The 23,943-nt window shown below is 39.4% G+C and overlaps 1 protein-coding gene across 5 annotated transcripts in view; it reads left to right on the top strand.

Moving 5' to 3' along the window:
- The window catches only part of ESR1 (estrogen receptor 1), a 285,231-nt gene that overhangs the window by 196,023 nt on the left and 65,265 nt on the right, over window positions 1-23,943 (top strand). For all 5 annotated transcript variants that reach the window (XM_039530311.1, XM_039530314.1, XM_039530315.1 and 2 more), the window contains one exon: window positions 21,011-21,346. In XM_039530311.1, the coding sequence (XP_039386245.1) occupies window positions 21,011-21,346 (336 nt within the window). The remainder of the gene's footprint in view (window positions 1-21,010; window positions 21,347-23,943) is intronic.

Here is a 23,943-nt window from a genome sequence, read left to right as displayed (position 1 = left end):
GAGGGGGGAGCCCAGGGCTGGGGTGGCAGGGGGTGCAGGTGGGGGGGGAGAACCCAGGGCTGGGGCGGCAGGGGGGTGCGGGTGGTGGGGAGAGCCCAGCGCTGGGGTGGCAGGGGGTGCAGATGGGCAAGAGCACTGGTGGGGGGGGGTGAGAGCCCAGGGCTGAGGTGGGGGGCAGTCAAAAATTATTTTGCTTGGGGTGGCCATAAACCTAGAGCCGGCCCTGAGCATGAATGGCTGCTTCTGGCCTTTTTCCTTTGGACTGAACTTAGATCTGGTTATTGAGCCCTCCATCCAACCTAGGCCCCAGTCTTGACTTGCACCTCATAGCTGGGATCCTGACAAAATCTGATTGAGAGGCATCTGGGATATGGCAGCTATAGGGGAAATGGGAGACTATTCTTTGCTAAATTCTTGGTCAGCTTGCTCAGAAATTAAAGATTGGAACGAATGTCAGTTTGCAGGGCTATTGGCATTCAGCAATGATTTCTCTTGCTAATAAAACCTTTGTATACAACCTTGTATGCAAAATATAGTGTTCATAAGTTAAAGTAGATGAGCTTGTGCTTGCATCCACCTCAGAATGGTCATGTCTTCATTTTCAGTTTGTGATGTAATAAAGTATTTATCTAAACTCTACCTTTCCCAGGGCTCACCCTGCTGTTGCTTTTGCTCCTAGAAGTTTTCTAATTCTCCAGTACAGATAATGCACAGTGACTGAAAATAGCTTCTTTGAAAGAACAAAATGGTCGAGGATTAAGTCTGGTGATCACCCAGGCTGGTGATGTAGCCACAATACTACTCTTTCTTTCGGTAGATGGATTCATGTATTGAGAAGATTTTATGAAGCAACTATAGAATTGAATAATCATAATCAAGTTACATAGCTATACATGAAACAGTAATTAGCAATGAGTGGCTCTCCTAATATATAACTTCCGTGAAATGATTTGAAAAACTGGAGTGTTAGCAGCCTATGTATCTGGAATGTAGTTTTCTACCTGTAATGCTATGTGAAATGGGCACTGTCCCCTCCCCCCATTTCCAGAAGTACCAATCCCAGAAGGGCCACTTTTAGGTATGATGTTGTATTAGAAATCTGGACTGTCTTCTGATGCTGCTCTTACAACTGTTGTCTTATAGGAGAAGTAATGCTATTTGGGCTATAATGACAAATGGCAATATTGAGGTTGGCCTATCCAATGGCACCCTTATAGAGGTATTCTACATAATTTAACTAGGATGAACCAGCTCTATAAGAACTTTAGTATAATTTCCATAGAACCTTTTAAACACCTATGGAATTTAATATAAAATGTTTTCCTTTATGCAAGTCTCTTACAATCATTACATAAATTCAGTAGCAACGATATCATTAGTTAAGTGCTCTAGTATGGTCCAAAAAGAGCTGTGACTTTTTATTAATTCATTAGTTTGGTTTTTCACCCCATGAGGGCGCATGAGTGCACACAGAATTTTCCAGCAACCTTCACTCGCTTGATAGAGAATGGCCAAACCAAACTAAGTTTAAACAGTTAGAAGCTCCACAAAACTTTTTAAAAAGTGTCTAACATATAGTATTACTAGACTCAGAAATCTAATTTGACATCTTTGTTTCATTCCATTTGAGCTATCTACCTAAAGGTGTCCTTGTGTTTGGCTCCTGTGCAGAATTCAGCATAATCAGAAGGGTTCCTGAAATATTTATTGGTAACTCTTGCATCCGAAGAAGTGGGTATTCACCCACGAAAGCTCATGCTGCAAAACGTCTGTTAGTCTATAAGGTGCCACAGGATTCTTTGTTGCTTTTACAGATCCAGACTAACATGGCTACCCCTCTGATAATTGGTAACTCTGGAGTTTTGTTTCTCTTTGAAACAAATTCTATCTACTCTTGTCTGTGAATAGTGAAGTCCATTACACTGTTGCGTGGCTGTGAAAATCAGAGTCTGAATATGAATCAAAGATCACTCAGGGAACGTTTTTTTCCTAAGAAGGAAAATCTTTGGTGTGTGTGTGTGTGTGTGTGTGTGTGTGTGTGTGTGTGTGTGTGTGTGTGTGTGTGTGTAAACTGGACTGAGGTACAGGGTGCTGGGAGCAAAATAAATTGTGGAGGAAAGGGCAAATTTGGATAATCAGTTTAATTTACAGCTAATAAAACTGGTGGGGAGGTGGGATTTAACTTTTTTACTTTCACAGTTCAAACCCTCTGTTTTCTTACTGCCAAAGACCATTTTTGCAGAGATTGAAGTTTGAACTCTGCTAAGCCAACAGAGGGGTTGCAAAGCCAAACCAGAATTAACTCTGGGTCGGGGGTGGGGAAGGAGTATTGAAAGCATTCCAGGAATTGTGTAGCCAAATATATTGACTTACTGATAGTTTTTGTTAAAATTCACATACCCTTATAGGAACATAATAAAACTTTAGTAGCTCTATTTTCCCCAGTGACTCCTCCAGGCCACCTTATATATAGTACTTATTTGGTGAGTAAGGGAAGCCCACTACAAAGGTTTGTCAAAGAGATCAAATTTGTTCAATTAAATGTTGCATCTGCTGTCTTCAGCAATTAGTTTTAAACTGTAATTGACTATATGTTAAGCTGCTTTCTGGACCCATTTGTATGTACTGTATGCAACATTTTTCTGTGTCTTTATACTGCAGTGGTTCATCCCCTACACAGAATGTTGGTAAGTTATTGCCAGAAATGTACTCTATTTCATAGCCAACCAAAATATATCCTACACCAAGCCTAGAGATGTCCTATTTCTCAACAAACAGGACTTGAAAGTATGATATATTTCTTGAGCTTCTACATAACCACTTAATCCACCAAATGAGACACAGACATATGATCCAAATGCCAAAGTACATCTGTCTGTGCTTTCCTGGCCCACAGTGCCTGGATTTAGCTACATCTCTTTTTAAACAACCTGTTGTGCAGTGCAATATTCAGTAATGAGACAGTGAGGACTGCAGCAAAACAACACCTGCGTTGAGGATACAGATACACACATAGAAGCAAATTATCTTGATAAGTGAGCAAATCATTCTTCCCCTGCAAGGTTATGCATTTCATAAATGGTTTGGTTAAAAGTAAGCAATGAGCAGCAGAAAGATGAGGATAAATCTGTAACTCAGCATGTCCATCTGCTATCACACAAATAAATCACATTCTCTTTTCTGAATGTTTAAGTATTAGAAAATGGCAGATTTCCCATTACATGTTACCCCAGACCTTTTGAATATAGTAACTAGAACTGAGGTCACCCAGCCTTACTTAAGGTGAAACTATCAGAAGAAAAATTACATCTGAAAAACACCCATTCCCTCCCCACTTCAGGCCATTTTCCTTACCTACATTACGAATAACAGCTTAGATCATTAAAAATGAAATAAATAATGGTAAAAAATAAAAAAAATCTTAGTTGGAGTCAAGAGGCTGGATTTTAGTCCTGGCTGAGTCATTGGCTCACTGTGTAACTCTGGAAGTCATCTAATCTCCTTGCCTCAATTTCTCCATCCAAAAACTGGGGATAATATTATCCCATCTACCTACCTCACAGGTATGTTGTGAGAATTCATTAATAAATGTTTGTAAAGTGCAGTATAGGTGGTAGGGAGTATTATGATTATTTCCCTCCAGTCTTATATTTCACTGTACTTGGACAATGAAAACGGGTTTGTTAATCTGATTTTTGTGTAAAATCAGTTAGTCTCATGATCTATTGCCAAGGGACTAGTCCAGTGTTGCAGTGCTTGGGATACAAACACTTCAAGGGAATGTTTAAATCAAAAACATAGTTTATTGTCTGTAAAAACCTAAATTTGGGGTTTTAATCAACCTTTGTTATTTACTTTCTATTTTATTTGTATTTATTAGAACTTGATGAATAATGAGAAAAATTAATTGAATAAGTTATTTGTGGTAGTAAAATCAATTGAATACATTATTCAGCCAATGCTGTTACTTACATAGTGCCATACATAAAAATCATCTGTCCAAGTTGTTTACAATATAGATGACTAACACTGGGAAGGATGACAATAAGTAAAGAGGTATGGGAGACATGCACTACAACAGTGAAAAAACTAAATTATTTCCATATATTGGAATTTGTGAGTGGAATCCAGAATGAAGGCCAACATACTAAGAACTTTACAACATCAGTATCCCTTTTAATTTACTGCTATTCCCAAAGATAGCTATTCTTTCTCTTAATGACTAGACTTTGGGTCAGCTCTGAAGCATCATTACGGAAAAGCTGCGCTCTAAGAGGCGTTACAACTCCTGCTCTAGTAAGGAGGTACTTACAGAAACTACAAGAAAGCTAAACAACCTTTCAAAGCATTTACAGTTCCTGCTTGATGGTCGGTACAACAGGATAAGGAGAGTCCAAGGTTCTGAGCACTCCTATAGAGTGAGGGCATTCGACAAATCTCAAATTCATGATCTTAATGTGTATTCAGAACATTATCCTAATAGTTTAAGAAAATCAATATGGATGCACTGGATATGGCAAATTCTTGTATTTTAACTCTAATTCCTTTTCCTAAGATGGAAAGTGACTTAAGAGTAAGACACCAATTTTAAAAAATGAAGTCAGGCAACTGCATACCGAGTTTGCAAGCAACTCCATACTCAGTTTGCACATACAGTTACTGCACTTGCACATGAAAACCAAGTAACTAATTAGCATTTACAGTTCCAGTAACTGCATGCCCTAATATCCACCCTAGACCTCCCCCACTCCAACTTGAGACCATTGCTTCTTATTCTGTCATCTGCCACCATGGAGAACAGCCTAGCTCCAACCTCTTTGGAAACCCCCTTCAGGTAGTTGAAGGCTATTATCAAATCCCCCCTCACTCTTCTCTTCTGCAGACTAAATAAGCCAAGTTCCCTCAGCCTGTTTTCATAAGTCATGTGCCCCAGCCTGCTAATCATTTTCGTTGCCCTCCGCTGGACTCTACAATTTGTCTGATACTTTCTGTAGTGGGGGGTTCAAAACTGGACGCAGTACTCCAGATGTGGCTTCACCAGTGCCGAATACAGGGGAATAATCATTTCCCTCAATCTGCTGGCAATGCTTCTACTAATGAAGCCCAATATGCTGTTAGCCTTCTTGGCAACAAGGGCACACTGTTGACTCATGTCCAGCTTCTTGTCCACTGTAATCCCCAGGTCCTTTTCTGCAGAACTGCCACTTAGCCAGTCAGTCCCCAGCCTATAGCAGTGCATGGGATTCTTCTGTCCTAAGTGGAGGACTCTGCACTTGTCCTTGTTGAACCTCATCAGATTTCTTTTGGCCCTATCCTCAAATTTGTCTAGGTCACTCCGGACCCTATCTTTACCCTCCAGCATATCTACCTCTCCCCCCAGTTTAGTGTCATCTGCAAACTTGCTGAGGGTGCAATCCATCCCATCATCCAGATCATTAATGAAAATGTTGAACAAAACTGGCCCGGGACCAATCCCTGAGGCATTCTGCTTGAGACCGGCTGCCAACTAGACATCGAGCCGTTCGTCACTACCCATTGAGCCCGATTATCTAGCCAGCTTTCTATTCACCTTATATCCATTCATCCAGCCCATACTTCTTTAACTTTCTGGCAAGAATACTTTGGGCGACCATATCAGAAGCTTTGCTAAAGTCAAGGTATATCACGTCCGCTGCTTTCCCCATATCCACAGAGCCGGTTATCTCATCATAGAAAGCAATTGGGTTAGTCAGGTATGACTTGCCCTTGGTGAATCCATGTTGACTGTTCCTGATCACCTACCTCTCCTCCAAGTGCTTCAAAATGGATTCCTTGAGGACCTGCTCCATGATTTCTTCCGGGGAATGAGGTGTGGCTGACCGGTCTCTAATTCCCCATATTCTCTTTCTTCTCTTTTTTAAAGATGGGCACTATATTTGCCTTTTTCCAATCATCCAGGACCTCCTCTGATCACCACGAGTTTTCAAAGATAATGGCCAATGACTCTGCAATCACATTAGCCAACTCCCTCAGCACCCTTGGATGCATTGCAGTAGTGGTGAAGCTGCAGCAGCATAGGCAGTGGCCATTCGTGTATCTGTGTGTACCCAGGTGATGCTGCCCATGCTGCTGCAGCTCCACTGCCATTTGATCTAACTAGATCAAAGCTAGCTCAGATAGATCCACAGATCCTCAGAGAGGGAAAACATATGGGACTTAACACAGGACATGCAATGAGGGCCCGGGTAAACAGGGATAGTGAAGCCTTGTTCATACCATAAGTAACATCTGATGATTGATGTGGGAAGGATTCAGAAGAGCCAGGTGGTGGTGTGTAACCTATATCCCCATAAGCACGTCCCTGAGGCATTGTGACTATGGGAAACAATTCCCTCATGTTTCATTTTTGCTTTGGGTGGGGGTGTTATAATTTTGCTGCTGGTCTATAACAGCAGCAAATGACCACCACCTCTGTGCCAGCTCAGTTTGTTTGCCAGTGATGTGGGGTGTGAAGATCAGACTCTGCTCATTCTATATCCACTTCATCTGGATGGGGAATAAGCAGCATCCATGTACTCCTACACACCTGAACATAAGGTCCAGGAACTCAGATCAACCTGGATGGTCTACACACTCCCTTTTCCTCCCTTACATAAGGTGCGTAGTCCAAGTCCCAGTCTAGTTCTATGGATTTGGGCAAGTGTTTATGGGCTACCATCTTAACTGTGCAGTTGAATATACATTTGTTTTAAGACAGACCTTAATGCTAAAAAAAATTCAGCTAATTCCTGACAACATTTCTCTTTTAAAGTAACTGTTTACCCAGCTGGGACTCCAGCACCATTCAAGTTTCTATTTAATGGCATTCTTAAAAGCATTCTATAATAAATGAGTGTTCAGATGGTCTGAATTGGATCCAAAAGTAGTACATTAATATCTATAAATCCTGAATTTGGAATATTTTCACAGTCAGCTTCCCAATGATCACAGTAATTTATAGAGAGAGAACAAAATGGAAAAAGAAAGCATCTCAGTCTGCCAGGCCTCTAAATCTCTTTGGGAGGACCATCATGCTGAAACACAATAGGACATTTGGACTTAGAACATAATCACAAGTGGCTTTGGCAAATCTCCATCTTCTATAAACATAGTTTTTAAAATAATGAAAATTGGTTTGAAAAAACAATACAACCCAGCCTTCTGCTCTTATCTAGGCCAGATAGCAGCCCCAGCAACTATATATTTTTGGGGCACCCTTAGAGCCTAATTCCACTTCACTTTGTTAAAGCTATTGATTTAAAGAAGTGCCTGATTGGGAGTCCTGTGTATAAAGCAAAATAAAGGCACTGAAGTGGTTAGATGTGTCAGTACAGCCTCTGGCAAGAGTGAAACATAACTAGCTGCCATGTATTCTAAGTATTGACCATGCTGTGTTCAGACCATGCCATGTTTAGTGCCAACCATGCCACTATTGGCTTGTCTATGCTACTTTTCCTGGGAAATCTCTCACCCTTGTACTACCACTAGTGCAGCTCCACCAGTGGTAGCAATAGCAGAGGTTTTAATGTAGACACAAAGCAGTTGGGCAAATCCTTCTTCTTTACAGTTCTTTGTGTGATATGTCAGAATATTGATCCATAGCCTGCTGATGCTATTCTGTGTGCACGTCACACTCATTCCTTTTTTCTATCAGTGCCCAGTCTATACTAGTGTTTCCATTGCTGCTAAATTAAATCATTTTCATTATTCTCTATTATATTTATGCTTTCAAATTGTTAATCAAATCAGTTTCCAACTCAATTAGAAGAAGTGTCACTAATTTTACTATATGTATTTTTTGGCACCAGCCAGAGTAAAGAAGCTTCCAAGTTGCATGGAGTCTAAATTCTGGAAATGAAGTAAAGTCACATCTGCAAATAAATGTAGACTATAGAGTATCTTAAATGACCCAACCCCCACCCCCAAAATATTATCTTCATTCTGATGAAAATTGTAGTATCCAGTCATGGTCTGTAAGAAAAATAAATTGAACCAAGTACATTTTTGGGAAGGAGCATCTGCTTTTTAATTAACCAGTTATAACTTCTTTTTTTCAGTGTGCAAGTGGGCTGGATTGTACCTACAACCTGTGCAGGCAGTATACTACCAGTTTCTATTCCCACTTCATCTCTCAAATGTAGAACACAGCAATCCATTAACAGACCCTGTCATTTCCATATTTTATTGCAAAGGACTAGAGAAAATCACAAATGGTGATATAATTATAATCATATATATTGCATACAGTTTATTCTTAAATGTATTCTGTTAAGTTTCACCCAATTCATGCTAATATTCACTCATACAAATTAGAATGATTAAGATAACAGCTTAATAGGTACCTTTGGTACATTGGACAGTTGTGTACTTAATCACTGTATTTATCTGCAAATAATGTGCAAGTTTTTACTAGAAGAGGTTGATTATTACTAGAACATTTAGAAAGTACCTATCTATTTGAACTGGCCTCTTCTTTAGAAAGTACCTATCTATTTGAACTGGCCTAAGAGGACTGGAAGGCTGAGGTCTGCCCAGTGTAATGTTGAACGATTTCATCCATTGTAATGCTCTCAAGAGGAAGAGCTGCTGGACACCTCCCCACTTCCACACCCGTATCCTTATATTTCAAAATAGCATGGACTCACTGATGGAGAAACCACTGTTATCTCAAAAATGATTGCATTTTAAGGTTTTGGATAGTTTGGCAATTTCAGAAGTATAGTAGCAATTCAATTTTTCATTATTTCCTATTTCTACCAAGTATAATTCATCATTATTTCATTAATGCTTATGTTGTCTTGCCTACACTGGACGTGGGTGTTATGTAATAGTAGGCCAAAAAGTATGATCCCTGTCTTTGGCAGCTCAGCTTCTTCTTCCTTATCTTTAAAGACTTCTGCAAAATAACTGTTGTTTCCTTAGATTTCTCTCCAATTCCTTCTTAACAATTTTTACAATTTTCTCTTAACTTCTGTCTGTATAGAATTCTTTTATTGAACATTTTTCTCTACAATTTGATCATTATGTCTTGTTTCTCATATTATCCCTTTCACTTGTTTCTGCTTGGTTTTGTGTAGTTCTGAAATCTTCTTCCTTTTTTCAGGTGTTTATATTTTTAGTCATATTATTGTTTAATCCCGTCTTTTAAACCCCTGCTTAAGTATACCAGTTCCTTCTAAATGTGGGATTCTTTACAGGAGAAAGGTTGTACATGTATTGGGAGAGCAGTCTATGAGGTTTTGTTATTGTGATATATAATATAGTAGGTTATTGCAGTAAAACACCACAATGTCATATAAGTTGCATGGATAAAATGATTGATAGCTGAAAAACATATATTTGATCTAATCTCATAAAATAAACCAACTGTATTGCTGAGGATGAAATAAAATGACCAGAAAAAAAAGAAGAGGAAAGTCTGTATACCAGAAATCCAAAATGGGGAGAAAAAATTTCTGGTTCAGGAGAGCTAAAGCCCAAAGCTATGCAGCAAATGTCTAGATGGAAGCTTCTTTGTTTATTTGGCAAATCAGCAGAAATTCTATATGCAATAGCACTGATGTGGAAAAACAAAGCAGTACTCCGGTCCTTGGAGAGAAGCTGCTACCTACAATCCAGTTGCCTAGTAACTGGACTCTAACTCTCCTGCCCTCTCAGAAATTTGCTTTCTTAGCTTGATAGAAGTGTCAGGTTTCCAGGACTATTGGATTCCTTGCCTTGTACATTTTTGGATTTTTACCTATCTGTCATCTGCATGGGTTTCAGTCTAATGGGTATCGACTATAGGACCCTGAAATTGAGAGGTAGCAGGCTGCTTAGAAGTACCTTTACTCTAGAGTGTTTAGAGGTTAGAGGACAAAGAGACCAGGCATGAAGGAAGGGATGGTTCTTGTAAGTTATTATTTTGGGCCACCATGTCGACAAATTAATGCCTTAATTCTTGAATATTTTGTTTCTGAGGTGGTATTCTAACTCAGGGAGCAAGTTTTTAAAGCTAATGTAAGATGGCTCCTCTTCCAGACCCTCTGGCTGTCTCTACCATTAAATTCATAGCCTGCAACAACATAAGGAAGTAGGGAATTTGAGGTAGAGCTGGAATGTTTTTTTCTTTTCGCAGCACAGAACTCCTGTGCCAGTCCAGTCAATTGCATCTGCAGAATTAAACAACATTAAAAAGCAATATTTCATTTATATGAACAAAACTTTTTCCTCTGTCATAGAATCCAGATTTTTAAAAATACCTGTGCAAAAGTGTGTGAGCTGAATATGCAAAATGCCCAGTGGGCATGTAGAGGTCAGGGCTACATCCACAAGTCTCCATCTTGCTGCAAGCATCTGGCATTCATGTGCTCAAAAACCTGCACACTTTTTGTGGGCCAAAAGTTTCTGTTAGATGTATTTCAAACAATGACTTAATAGACAAGATACTCATGGTTAAGGCAGAGCAATGTGTCAGGTGATCTAGGGTCTATTTTCAGCTCTGCTATGTATATATTGTGTGACCTTGGACAAGTCACTTAATCTCACCATATCCCAGTTCCCTACTTCTCAGGAGCACTGGGAACTTAACTCACGTATGTTTGTTAGCTGCTTTGAGATACTCAGGTGAAAGGGGTGATAGTAACCAAATTTGTTGTTATACTACAAGTTCATGTAGGGTTTTCTCCATTATTTCATCACATACAGTCTGTACAGCTGATTTAAATATTTCTGCTTATATCTATCTATATCTATATAGATATAGATATGTAAGGGCTGGTCCACACTAAGAAGCGGGGTCGAACTAGGGTACGCAAATTCAGCTACGTGAATAGCATAGCTGAATTCGAAGTACCCTAGTTCGAACTACTCACCCGTCCAGACGCCACGGAATTGAAGTCCGCGGCTCCAAGGTCAACTCCGCCACCGCCGTTTGCAGTGATGGAGTACCGGAGTCGACCGCGGCGCTTCCAGAGTTCGAACTATCGCGTCCAGATTAGACGCGATAGTTCGAACTCCGAGAAGTCGAACTCACCGCGTCGACCCAGCTGGTAAGTGTAGACTAGCCCTAACAGACTGCAGGAGATACTAGAGACCAGATTTTGATTTTTGATTCAGCACGGCTTTCTTAAAGAAACAAACAAAAAGCAGAATAATTAGTTTCTATAGCAGTGATACTCAGACTGAGGCTCGCGAGCTGCAAGTGACTCTTTAAAGTGTCTCCTGCAGCTCTTTGCAACACATGATATTAAAAAACTGTGTGCTTTTAATTATTAGCCAATTTTAGTTATTAAGCAATCCAGATGCTTTTATAATCAATTTGGATGTTATTAACCAATTGTAGTTGATAAAATAATAATAGTTGGTCAGTCATTTTGCTCTCTGTGTGTACACACACACACACATTAGTAAACGAAACAATGAATTCACACTACTGTGGCTCTTTTGGGTAATTTGGCCCCTAAGCCACTGAGGTCTGAGTATCACTGTTCCATAGGAAACCAATGGTTATTTCATGTTGCTAAGCAACTGCCCGCAGGAGGACAAATATTCTGGATCTGCATATATTTATCATTTGAAGTACTGGAATGGGTTACCTAGGGAGGTGGTGGAATCTCCATCCTTGGAGGTTTTTAAGGCTCGGCCTGACAAAGCCCTGGCTTGGATGATTTAATTGGGGTTGGTCCTGCTTTGAGGAGGGGGTTGGACTAGATGACCTCCTGAGGTCTCTTCCAACCCTATTTTTCTATGATTCTATGATAACAAACCTGTTTAAGAAATCTTCAATATAGTATTAGCACTGCAAATTGTAAATAAAAGATCCATTTGGTGTTTTGTGAGGTAAGCAGATATGAACGTGCTGTTTGCCATCATTAATTACCCTTCTGTGACTGAAGCTAAATAGGAGAACTGTGATCTACACCACAGAACAATAGGTACAGGAAGGCTCTTATGTCATGATCGTGAGCACAGCCTAAAGAATGGATGTCCTTCATAGAGACGATACTAGATTTGGGGAGAAGGAAGGGAAATAGACTCACAATAGACAAGTCTTCTTCCAGCCTATTGATGGAGAAACATTGCTATCCTTGCCCTCCTTTCAGGAACATAAAAAAGAAAAGGTTTATGGAGAGAATAGTGAGAATTACTGTACAATAAAGGGAGGAATATCTACAATTCCCTGTTAGGATCTGTCTTTGATCATGGACCAAAGCCAAGAATGATGGAAAAGAAACTCTTTTCAGTTGTTATTCTTTCAAAATAAACAAAAAAGCCCTCCCAAATTAGAGAGTACTGAGGATAAAAACCAGTTTTTATTACAAAAAAGTTTAAATTAATGCTTATATTTATAAGGCAGTTTTTCTAAGATAAAGTGCACATTGACCTACTATATAGAGTCAGAAAGCCCCTTAGGGGCTCACTATCTTAGAGCCAAGATCTCCTGTCTGACCTGACTTTAAGGGCATGCAAGTACTGAAGTAATTTATATAGCTTTGCACACCAATTGACTGATCACAAACAAGAAGTTGTCACTGAAAATGAATGGCTAGCTGAGGTCAAGCTGCACATCGGTGATGAACTTTCAGATGATTTCTTGAAGAAAGGCGATAAGGCCTGCATCCCTACCAAGTTAATCAGTGCTATGGAGAATTCTCACAAGCTACAAGGAGTTGGACTAGGTCATGGTTTTTTTTGTTTTTGTTTTAACGGGATACCTTGAGAAGAATGCCATAGCTGCAACACATGGGTGCTTCAATAACATTTTCAGTCTCAGTCGCTACTGAACCAGGGCCCCAGCTTGGTACTAAGGTGGGATCTGGACTGCTGTAGGCACTGTCTTTTGAATGTGATGTATAACTAAGGAGCTGACCACTTGTGGTCCATTAAGATCCTATGTCACGTACTGCAACAGTGAGGATATTCACTGCTGGTCTGAATTCTCATTTAGCCTACTTAAATTGCTCTACAATTTTTATAGGATACTGCGCTCATGTCCTGTCCTAATGTGCGCTTTTAAATGGCTGTTGTTTCATCTAGTGGTAACTACATTTCAGTTATAGATGCAGCAATTCCTATGTACTATGTGTTATATAAAATATATATAATACATTAAAAGTATATTAACGTTGCAAAGTTAAGCAGTCAAATGTTAGTAAATGCCAGAATTAAGATTGTGTGCAAACTTATTTCAGCCTTCTTGTGCATATGCATTATGATACAGTCTTTACTTGCATGATCACATGCCCATCAGTTATTTGTATCATCCCTCTTCAAGAGGGTTTGCAAGGTTTTGTTATTACTGCAGCTCTTAGACTCTCTATCCCTATTAGTAATAACTGGTTTCACAGATTGTTTGTTACTATTCATATTCACCAACATATGTTTGAAACCAAGAAGAAGGATAATTTAAAGATTGTCCAAAGTGTCTTAGTAGAGTTGATGGTCTCCTTCTGTTTGTCATACTTAGTACTTCTGAGGTAGTGAATGCACAATAATGACTGAAGAATCCAGTGGTAGTTACAAAACATGCAGAACTTTTTTTTTTTAGGTTTCACAAAAGTTTCCTTGCGTTTTGTGAAATACTTTCCCCCACTTAATTTAAACCATTGTTTTTAAACAAAAATTTAATTTAAAAAAGAACCATGCTTTAAGTACTGCTGTGCTATGAAAACAATAAGTTATTTGTTTGATAGTTGCCAAGCTTCTAGGACTACAGAAGAAATAAAATAGCAACATATAAATCATTCCAACACTAAGGCTTTTCCAGAGTGAAACAGAATTTGGACTTCAAAAATGTTGAATGATCTTCTCAATCTAAAATATACAGTTTGGGGTCAATTCTGTGCAAAACAAATTTTCCTGCTCTCTCAGGAATAATTGACATAATGTACAAATGAAGTTGATGTTTCATCACTTTCCACTAGTAGATGGGAGGAAAAATAGAGACTGTCAGAAAGATTAGAAGTTGGACTTTGGGTTAGGTTAAGATAATCACCCAAGAGTTCTACTGATTATTCAAAGCATTTCTAAATTATCTAAGCTTATTAGCAAAAGTTTTCAAAATAGGTGGCTAGATCCATATATAGGCACTAAATATATGCTCTAGTTTTCAGCTGTTGAGCAGGTCCTATTGACTTCTATGGGAGCTGCCAGTGCTCAACAATTTTGAAAATTGGGTACTTATTTGGAGTTTGAAAAGCTTCATCCTCGTATCTTTAAAACTCAAATGGAAATAGTGCAAGAACAAGATTTTTTTTGCAAGATTCTCAGTACTTCCATTTTTGGTAGAATAGCCTTCCTCATAGTATTTTTGCAGTTCTGGTTCTGTACAGACTGGAATTAATGTATCCATACATTGTAGAAACTTAAAGATTCAGTTCAAGTTTGGCTATAGAAATGGGTCAGTCAAATTGTAACTTGATAGAAATGTTTGCCTTAGGAATAAGGGTCTGTGGCTTGTTTTTCTTTTACTTATGAAAACCCAAGTTAAAATTTGATAGGTTGAAAGAATTTTGGAGGCCCTCAAATTTTTCAGGGAGAGACTCATTACTTTAGTCCAAGATAATGAATAATAGAATAAACATCTCATTTCTCCATCTAGGAGATAAGTGAAGAGTTAGTAGCAGAAACTTACATAAATCTCTGCTGAGCAGTAATTCTTATGCAGATTTAAAGGACTTTCTGTCTGTGATCATAATAATTTCACTGCCTGATGTGAGACATGAGGAATGCATTTAAAATTCTCAGATTCAGTCTCTGAGGCTGCAAAGCAGAACCTTGGTTATTAAGATGTTTCTTCTGAAGTAAAATATAACACTTGGTTTGCACCAAGGTATGTTGGGTACATTCTCTGGGTTCAAAGAGCTGACTTCTGAAGAAACCTCTTTCTTCATTTTTAAAGTAAAGTTAGTGGGAAACTCTCAAAAATCAATCCAATATACACATATGAAATGTGAATTATTTGTATGATTACAAGTAGTCAGTTCTTTCACAGGTCAGCAACAGCATATGGCACATAAAATAACTGGCAGACATACTTCACCTGTGTGTATTGCCCAACACTTCCCTGTCTGACTTAAGAACACAGACAGCCAAATATGGAGCTGTTGAGGAGACAGGTTACATAAATTTGGTTAAAATATTTGCTTAGATTAATACTCTCATTCTCAAACTGTGAGACTGGCTCTGATTTTTTCTAGTGGAGGCACAGATGTGCCATGGGGAAATGAAAAAAGAAATATCTTTTCTTAAACAGATTATTTTCACTTAGGACTCAGCAGAAATGGACCTGTTTAATTAAGTGAATATTCAATATTGAATATTCAATTGACAATTCAGCTTTTGTTGATGTTAAGTGCCAAAACTAAGAGTTCCAGCAAGAAAATGAAATTAACAGGTTGCTCTGTAGTCTGCGAAAATGCACCATTTAGAACAGTTTCCCACTGAAACATTTTATCTCACTGATGTCAAAGGAACCCTAAATATTTCCTTAACATATAGAGAGGAAAAATCCTGGATTAGGACATAACTAATCTAAATCCTAACCTAAGTGATAACTTCCAATCTAAAATACAATATGGCCCGGTCTAAACTTGATTTTCCTGATTTATAATAAAGTACCCATTTCATTTGTCGCTGCATGCATAATTTAAACAAAACAACAAAATTAGTTAACTGACATTAAATAAAAATAATATGCTCCATCTAGAAAATAAGCACATCATCAATACTGTATATTCCCCACTTTCACCACCAGGCAGAGAGTCCTGTGAAAATAGATGGTCTTTACACCATGCACTGAAGGTTGACAAACTGGCTCTTTTGAACCAATGTGGAAGTGAATTCCAGAATTGTAGATGTCCTATCAGGAGCCACCACATATGCAAGTCAAGGCAATGTTAGAAAGAACACTGCACTCTAGTTGATCTGAAAGATCATGGTGAAACAGAGAGACAGGTGATATCTCAGGTATGTATGATCCAACCCAGATAAGACTTTAAAGATCACTTTAAATTGCATTTGTAGGCAAAAAAGATGTCACCAGAAGCCACTGTTTGCAATGCCTTGTGCTGCAATGTATATACTACATATTAGCACAGTATTTTACAAAAATTTTTAACAAGCATTGAGTGTATTGGTTGTTATTTGCATGACTGTACCATGTTTTGTGTACCAGTTGACTGTACCACTGACCATCACTGGAATGAGATACTTAGCTTAATTCTGGCTGAACTGATGAAGGTCTACAAATGTTCCTCTGCAGTATGGATAGAAGCAGGGGCGGCTCTAGAGCCCAGCGGGGCAAGCACCCGCCTGGGGCGGCCCTTTCCCGGGGGGGCGGCAGGCTGGGCCGGCGGACCTGCCGCAGTCATGCCTGCGGGAGGTCCACCGGAGCCCCGGGACGACCGGACCTGCCGCAGGCATGACTGCGGACGGTTCGCTGGTCCCGCGGCTCGGCTGGACCTCCCGCAGGCATGACTGCGGCAGCTCAACCGGAGCCGCCGGACCCGCGAACCGTCCGCAGCTGCGGGAGGTCCAGCCGAGCCGCGCGACCAGCGGACCCTCCGCTCGGGGGTGCCTCCCGGGCATGACTGCTTGGGACGGCCGAATTTGTAGAGCCGCCCCTGGATAGAAGGCAAGTTTAGTAGACTCATGAAGTTGTCAGATCATCCTAGCTCCATCCTATAATGCAGTACCTTACCTTTAGAAATTACCTCTGCTCCTAGCAATAATCATGAGCACTATCAGAAGGTGTCCGGGAATGAAATGTGGGTGTGTAGAACAATTTTGACACACCTATCAAAAACAAGTGAGCCAAAGCAACAACTACATGCTCTGTCTCTCCAATGTGTTTTTTCTTGTTTAGTATAGAAATAGTCTTTTGGGTTTATATCCTGAGCTAGTGTTATGGAACTCAGCTAACTTTTACACCATGTGAGGATCTGGCCCTCTGCATCTTGATCACAGGAAGACCAAACAATTCGGTAATTTTATCCATGCCTTGCTAGTGAGGAATCTTCCATTTTTAAATTTGATCTTGATCCTGCACAGAGATTGGCCCATATGGACCTTTATGCCTGTGTAGAGTCAGTGGGACCCCATGTGGGTGGATTGCTGTGCAGGATCAGCTCCGTTGTGTGTTTGGTTTCCAGAAGAACATATTTAGAACATAGACAAAACTTGTAGAAAATCAGAGTAAACATGGATTGTAGAGCACTTAAGAGTCAAACTTTAAATTTTAAACCTTAACTATAGAAGAGTATATTGTGTTTTTGAAGAGGAGAAAAAACCCTCACACAAATATAGCAAAAAAAGATAGTGTACAATAATTCGTTACACCAGACATCTACTTAGATGCTTCACTGCTGTGTAAGATATAAGAAATATAGGCCAGCCAACTTTACTGGTGACTTAAATTCGCAAGACAAAATTCACCTGTATGGATATTAATTATTAGTGTATACACTTATTGAATCTTGGAATATTTCTGGGCCTAAAATGTTCATGTAATCTTTTTTGTCTTCACTGTAGGTCTATTTGACCACTGAGTGGTATTATCTGGTGTTGGTTTACACCATATCACATGTTGTGCTCTAAGTGAATGTTCTGTGATCTTCTTTGCTGTAATGAGCCATGTGACTTTATCAGAATTTGGTGGCATTGAGAATGTGTGATGAGGAATAGTGATGAGACCATCTTGCCTCCACTCCCAGGCACAAAGCTTTCTCATGACCTTGGTGCCAGTTCAGATGTGGTCTTCTGGTTTCAACATCTGCTAGCACCAAACTTATCATTCTGTGAAACAATGATCTGGGAAGAAGGAATGACTGGATGGACAAAGCATATAAGAAAAAGTCTTTTTCACACACAACAGAATGTTGCATTCTTGCTAATGCCAAGTGGTGATTTTTAATAGATGAGTTTTGGGGTGGGTTTCGTCTACACAAAATGGGCATGAATTTGCATGTCAATCGATTATATACTGCTAATCACAGCAAGCGAGTAAATGTTAACAGGTTTCATAGACATGCACATTTTATATTTCAATCAATCTGACTTTTTTTTTAAACAAGAGATGTGTTGAATCAGTGATTCTATAATCCAGGATGTGGTTAAGTTATGATGTGCTCAAGTATATGTGAACCACATGGCTTTTTTTCACACAATTGTGGCTGCTGATTTCATAGGCAAGTTTTAATTCACAAACATCATAGTCCTATAAACCATGCAACAGAAAATAGCAGTTAAGATCTCTTATTCAATAGTCTCCAGTAATCTACTTGTGAGAATTGGTGTTGGATGAAGTTTTGCCAAAATGTCTTTTGTTCCTGCTGTTAGGAAGCTTTTGTGGTAGGCAAAATAGCAATGAATTTATGAAAAATGGGAAAATCAAACCTTTTAAGGTACTTGGCTTAGAAAAAATATTAGTTTAACTAATGGGTAAAACATGAAAAGGTCAGGTGATGGGTGTGAGAGATTTAATGAACCCAGTGTATGTGGAAAGATTCATTGAATATGGTTAGTGGAGTTAGTAGATTAGAATAAAAATTCTGCCCTCTTCACTCTACCCTAGTTCAGTGAAATGTCATTTTCTGTGGGAAGATGTTTATTCATAGAGATCAGAGATCCTCAGCCTGGAGGTCATGAAGAGGTTTCAGGAGAGTCATGGCCACCCTCCCTTTCTTTCAGGTGTGTGTGTGTGTGTGTGTCTTCTTATCTTGTAACATTGGTTCACATTATGGGAAAGTTTGAAAACCATTTATATGGATCTTTGTTTACAGAAAGAGAGCACTATGTTGGGGTGGGGAGTGTGGTGTCAATGCTACCAAATTTGGGGCCCCTTTTTATATTTAAAGCATGCCCATAAGTGTGACGATTTTGACACCTTTGAGAGGGCTTGAGATGAATTGCTTTTCAGTGGGTGCAGTGAGTGCCCAATATGACACATCCGCCCCACCCAATCAGCATGATATCTCTTGACCACTCTCTGATGGTGTCAAGGTTCCTTCCCCACTCTGAACTTTAGGGTACAGATGTGGGGACCTGCATGGACACTTCTAAGCTTAATTACCAGCTTAGATCTGGTATCGCTGCCACCATCCCCCAAGTACTACCTTTTTTTCCCTTGGGTAGTCTTTAGAGACTTCACCAATTTCCTGGTGAACACAGATCCAAACCCTTGGATCTTAAAACAAGGAGAAATTAACCATCCCCCCTCCTTTCTCCCACCAACTCCTGGTGGATCCAGATCCAACCCCCTTGGATCTAAAAACAAGGAAAAATCAATCAGGTATTAAGAAAAAGGTTTTTAATTAAAGAAAAGAAAGGTAAAAGAAAACCCTCTGGGAGAGATTAGCATACCAGCTACTCTCACAGACAACAGATTCAAAACACAGAGGATGTTCCCCTGGGCACAAATTTAGTTACACAAAAATACCCAAATACCCAATTTTGATAATTCCCTTAATGGTATCAAGACAAGTTACAAAGAAAATAAACATAAACCTATTTATTCCTTTCTAAAACTTACTACTCTGATAAAAGGCTGGTTCCTTGATCTTTTTCACTCCGGCTGAAACTGAAACTCTCAACAAAGGAAAACTTCCCTCCTTCCTTTTGAAACATCTTGTTCCCACATTGGTTCCTCTGGTCAGGTGTCAGCTAGGCTAGGTGAACTTCTTAACCCTTTACAGGTAAAAGAGGCATTAACCCTTAACTATCTGTTTATGACAGGTGGTTCTTCTAAACCAGTGGTTCTCAAACTTTTGTACTGGTGAGTATAAAGTACAAAGTGAGTACAAGCCTCTGAGTGTGACCCCCCTTATAAATTAAAAACACTTGTTTATATATTTAACACCATTATAAATGCTGGAGGCAAAGCAGGGTTTAGGGTGAAGGCTGACCGCTCACGACCCCCCATATAATATCCTCCCAGTCCTGACCCCCAGTTTGAGAACGTCTGTTCTAAACTATTCTCCCAGCCTCCTCCCCAGTTCCCTATCTGACCTCTGTCTTCTCTCTGCATTGATGGAACCCACCTACGCCCCTTCAGAATACTTTCCTTGTAACTTTTTCGACAAAGGGAGATTTTGTTCTATGGCCAGGCTTTCTGTTGTAACTGCTGCTGTTACTACTACTATGGTAGGTATCCCAATCAAGGATCAGGGCCTCACTGTGCTAAGCACTATCCAAACAAGGAACAAAGACAGTTAATGCTCCAGAAATCTTACAGTCCAGGTGTATTTTCTGTGCTTCTCTTCACTCAACAAGAGGTTGCCATTTTATATTTATATCTTATCTTATCATTTTATATTTATCCTTATTATATAGTTTTTGTCTGCTTATGTAGCACTCATTACCATAGTATCTGAACAACATATGATGGGGAAAACCTCCCTGAGTGGTTCTTCCCCACTAACAAAGAACAAGTGCTCAGTGCTGGATTAAGCTCTAATTAAAATAGTTCATGGATCCAAGCCTCGTAAGGCTTTCAACACTAGCACCACAGCATTCATGAACAGTTTTGGGGTCTAACATTTGTTATCTATTTGAGCCACACATAGTGTTCAGCTATCCCTGATGACCTGCTCAGTGAAACGTGTGTGATTAGTTGTACGCTAGAAGCTAGGGCATGCTTTGGCAGTTCAAATAGTAGGACAATATTTATTCAGTTCAGTTACTGATTTTTTTATTTTTTGAGGAGTGGAGCATCAAATCATGGCTCCCCCAGGCTGGTGTTTGACAAGCTTGTCCCAAAACCAAATCCATTTAAATGTTATGAATCACTTGCAATAAAGAAGCATTCTTAATGTTATACTTTACAAATATACATAATGTTCTCCCTGTGTACTAGCTTAAGATTCTATGTTTACAACAGATTCTTGGGAAAACAAACCCAAAAGGAGTGCTGCATGACGCTACACAAACATCTGCTGATTGGTTGAAGTTATAAACATGATTAGTTGTACAGGTTTAAGGAAAGGAAGCTAATCGTATTCTTGTGTGTCTCCAGGGATCCGAAAAGACCGCAGAGGCGGGCGTATGCTGAAACACAAACGTCAAAGAGAGGAGCAGGATGCCAGGAATGGAGGGACTTCTTCTACTGAGATGAGAACCCCCACCCTCTGGACAAGTCCTCTTGTGATTAAGCATAGCAAGAAGAACAGTCCAGCTTTGTCCCTTACAGCAGAGCAGATGGTCAGTGCCTTGCTGGAAGCTGAACCACCCATAGTCTATTCAGAGTATGATCCTAACAGACCTTTCAGTGAAGCCTCCATGATGACTCTGTTGACCAACCTTGCAGACAGGGAACTGGTGCACATGATCAACTGGGCAAAAAGGGTCCCAGGTAAGAAAACAGATAATTTGAACACTGGTTAACTAGAAAAGTTCCAATATGACATTTAAGTGAAGAAATTTCCTTCGCCCTCTCCCTACTCCACAGACACAGTTTCCTCATTATCTACAAATCATTCATTTAAATATCCTTATCCATAAAATTGCAAACTTCATGTGGTGCTCCTTAGAAGGAAACTTTTGGGAAACACAGGTAAAACTTTAGGGAAAAAATCAGAAAAATTCATTACTGTACATTATAATATATAGTCTGGCAAATATACTAGGTAGCTTGCGGGTAACTGGCACCAGTCTTTCATTGCCAGGTCAGTGAATCAAACTTTGCCTAGATCTGTCACAAATGCAAGTCATTGCTGTATGAAAGATGTTCAGAGGCCTATGTGAAATGGGCTAGTTATCTTGGGTCTATTTCCTAGCGCACAGGTGTCCAGATCACAAAATGCTACCAAATTTGGCACTGATTGACAGTCCAAGCAGAGAAACCAGTAAAAACCCTCTGATGTCTGAAGTCGTCAGAGTTGAAGGTCATTGACAGGGTAGCGTGGGGAAGATCGCATTTCTGCTGGACAGACTGATCCTGTTATGTGGATAAAAAGAAGATACTAGCCTCCAGAGCTATCAGTCCAATACCTTTCATAACCATTATATTCACTAAACATTTATTATGAATGCTGACTCTTTAATTTTATCACAGCACTTCTCTTTACTAGGCCTACTGGCACAATATACATACTGGTGTATTTTGCCTAGTTTAGCCAGTTTTTAATATCTGTAATTTCATATTCTAGCCCTTTATTTCATTAACATTATGTAGATTCTGTGAACAGCTGTTCTGAGAATGTCCACTACTACAGATTTAGTTAGGTCAAATGCTGTAGGTCGTGCCTCTTTTCTGTGTCCTTCACTTAAGCTTGGCAAAACTTTACTTAGTAAATCAATAACACAGAGAGTCTGTTTTCCAGTCCTTATGTGTTCTTTTTTTACCACCTTTCACATCTCACTTTGTGGGCTCAAGCTGTGATCAATGAGAAGCTGTAAGGGATGTGTGATTTCTCATAGAAACTTAAAGGAAATCACATGGGGAATTTTATTTTTAACTTAGTTGCGTTTTTAGGGCCTGATTCAAAGTCAGTGAGAGCCTTTCCATTAATTTCTGTGTGCTTTGGAACAGGCCTTTACAAAGTATTTTTGAAATAGGGACCTTAATGTTTAAAGCTATTGGTCACACTAATTTAAACACAGTAATGGCAGTGTGGACTAGAAAGGCTGAATTACAAATCTCTTCTCTGGTGATATAGACTAGAATGTCTGTTGCATGGAAAAGAGAAGCACACTGCACTCTTGTCTTGTCTTGCTCTAGAAAAATATCTCAAGTTTTGGATTAATTTATATTTAGAGTTTATAGGAATTTGAAAATGGATATCTTGTTTAAAGGAACTTGCCCTACAAACTTTTAACCATCCGAGGGCTAAACATAGAGTTAAATTATGTGTGATCTTACACTGTTGTGCAAGTTAGTGGAAAGCTTTCCTCCTATTTACATCCCTGTGAAAAGTCCAAGCATGGCAGCAGTCCTTGTGTCCCTGTGAACAAAGTCTGCTCAAGATCACTGCTACTTGCCCCTAGTAGGACTGGTGGAGCTCATGCAACATCCTGTCATAGGGTATCACAGGGTGTTTGCACATCTTTCACATAATGCCTCTTGGAGCTCTCCTGCAGAGGTGCGTCTGCACAAATGAATTCATAATGTACACTTTAATGGCCACTCCAGGTTCTTCACCTTTGTTAAGGTGATAGGAAGGAGGCAAGGATGTCTGATACAAGTGCCTAGAAATGTACAGATATCACTCTTCTGAATGTGCATTGGACACTATCTGCCACTGCAGGAGTTAAGCTCTAGTATTGGGCATGGATACCTGCCCCTTTCCTTTCCCAGTGGCAGCATAAGTCAATTTGGAATGAACACTGGAATTAGCGAATACTGTTTTTCCTCCTTCAGTTTCTCCTCCAGTATCTTCTGCTGCCGCTGGGTAAAGGAACCATAAGAATCATTTTTTGGAACACGCTTCAATGAAAGAGTAAGAGGATGAAATATTTGAGCTTGAAGGAAGGTATTGAATAGATCTAGTATTTGCCAAATCAAATGCTTCTACCTAGCTGATCTACAGCTTTCTCTTATATATAAGTTTAAACATGTTAGGTCAGAGTCATCCTGGGTATAACTCTGTTAAAGCCTATGAAGTTACAATTGGGCTGAATTTGTCCCATTCGAAATTATTTATCAATAGTCCATTTTGCAGTGTTAAGTGGAGAAGTTAGTCTTCTATGGCATTTGGGTTTGGTTTGTTAATTTAATGAACCAAAATATATTCAGATAGAGAATAAATTGTGTTTGGGGAACTAAAATAAATTTTTATTATTGTAATTATCCCTGATGAGAAATCCATAAAGTTGCTTACTACTGGAATACAGCCATTTATGATAAAAAGCCTTCTGAAACTGGAAAATCAACAGTTCTCATTGTCAGCCATTTGTATATATTACATGTTTTATTAGTATGTCATATATATATTAATGTCACTGTCAAGT

The sequence above is a fragment of the Mauremys reevesii genome, linkage group 3 (genome assembly GCF_016161935.1).
Source record: "Mauremys reevesii isolate NIE-2019 linkage group 3, ASM1616193v1, whole genome shotgun sequence".
NCBI lineage: Eukaryota > Metazoa > Chordata > Testudines > Geoemydidae > Mauremys > Mauremys reevesii.
The sequence above is the reverse complement of the archived record's forward strand: the minus strand, read 5'-3'. Positions and strand labels throughout refer to the sequence as shown.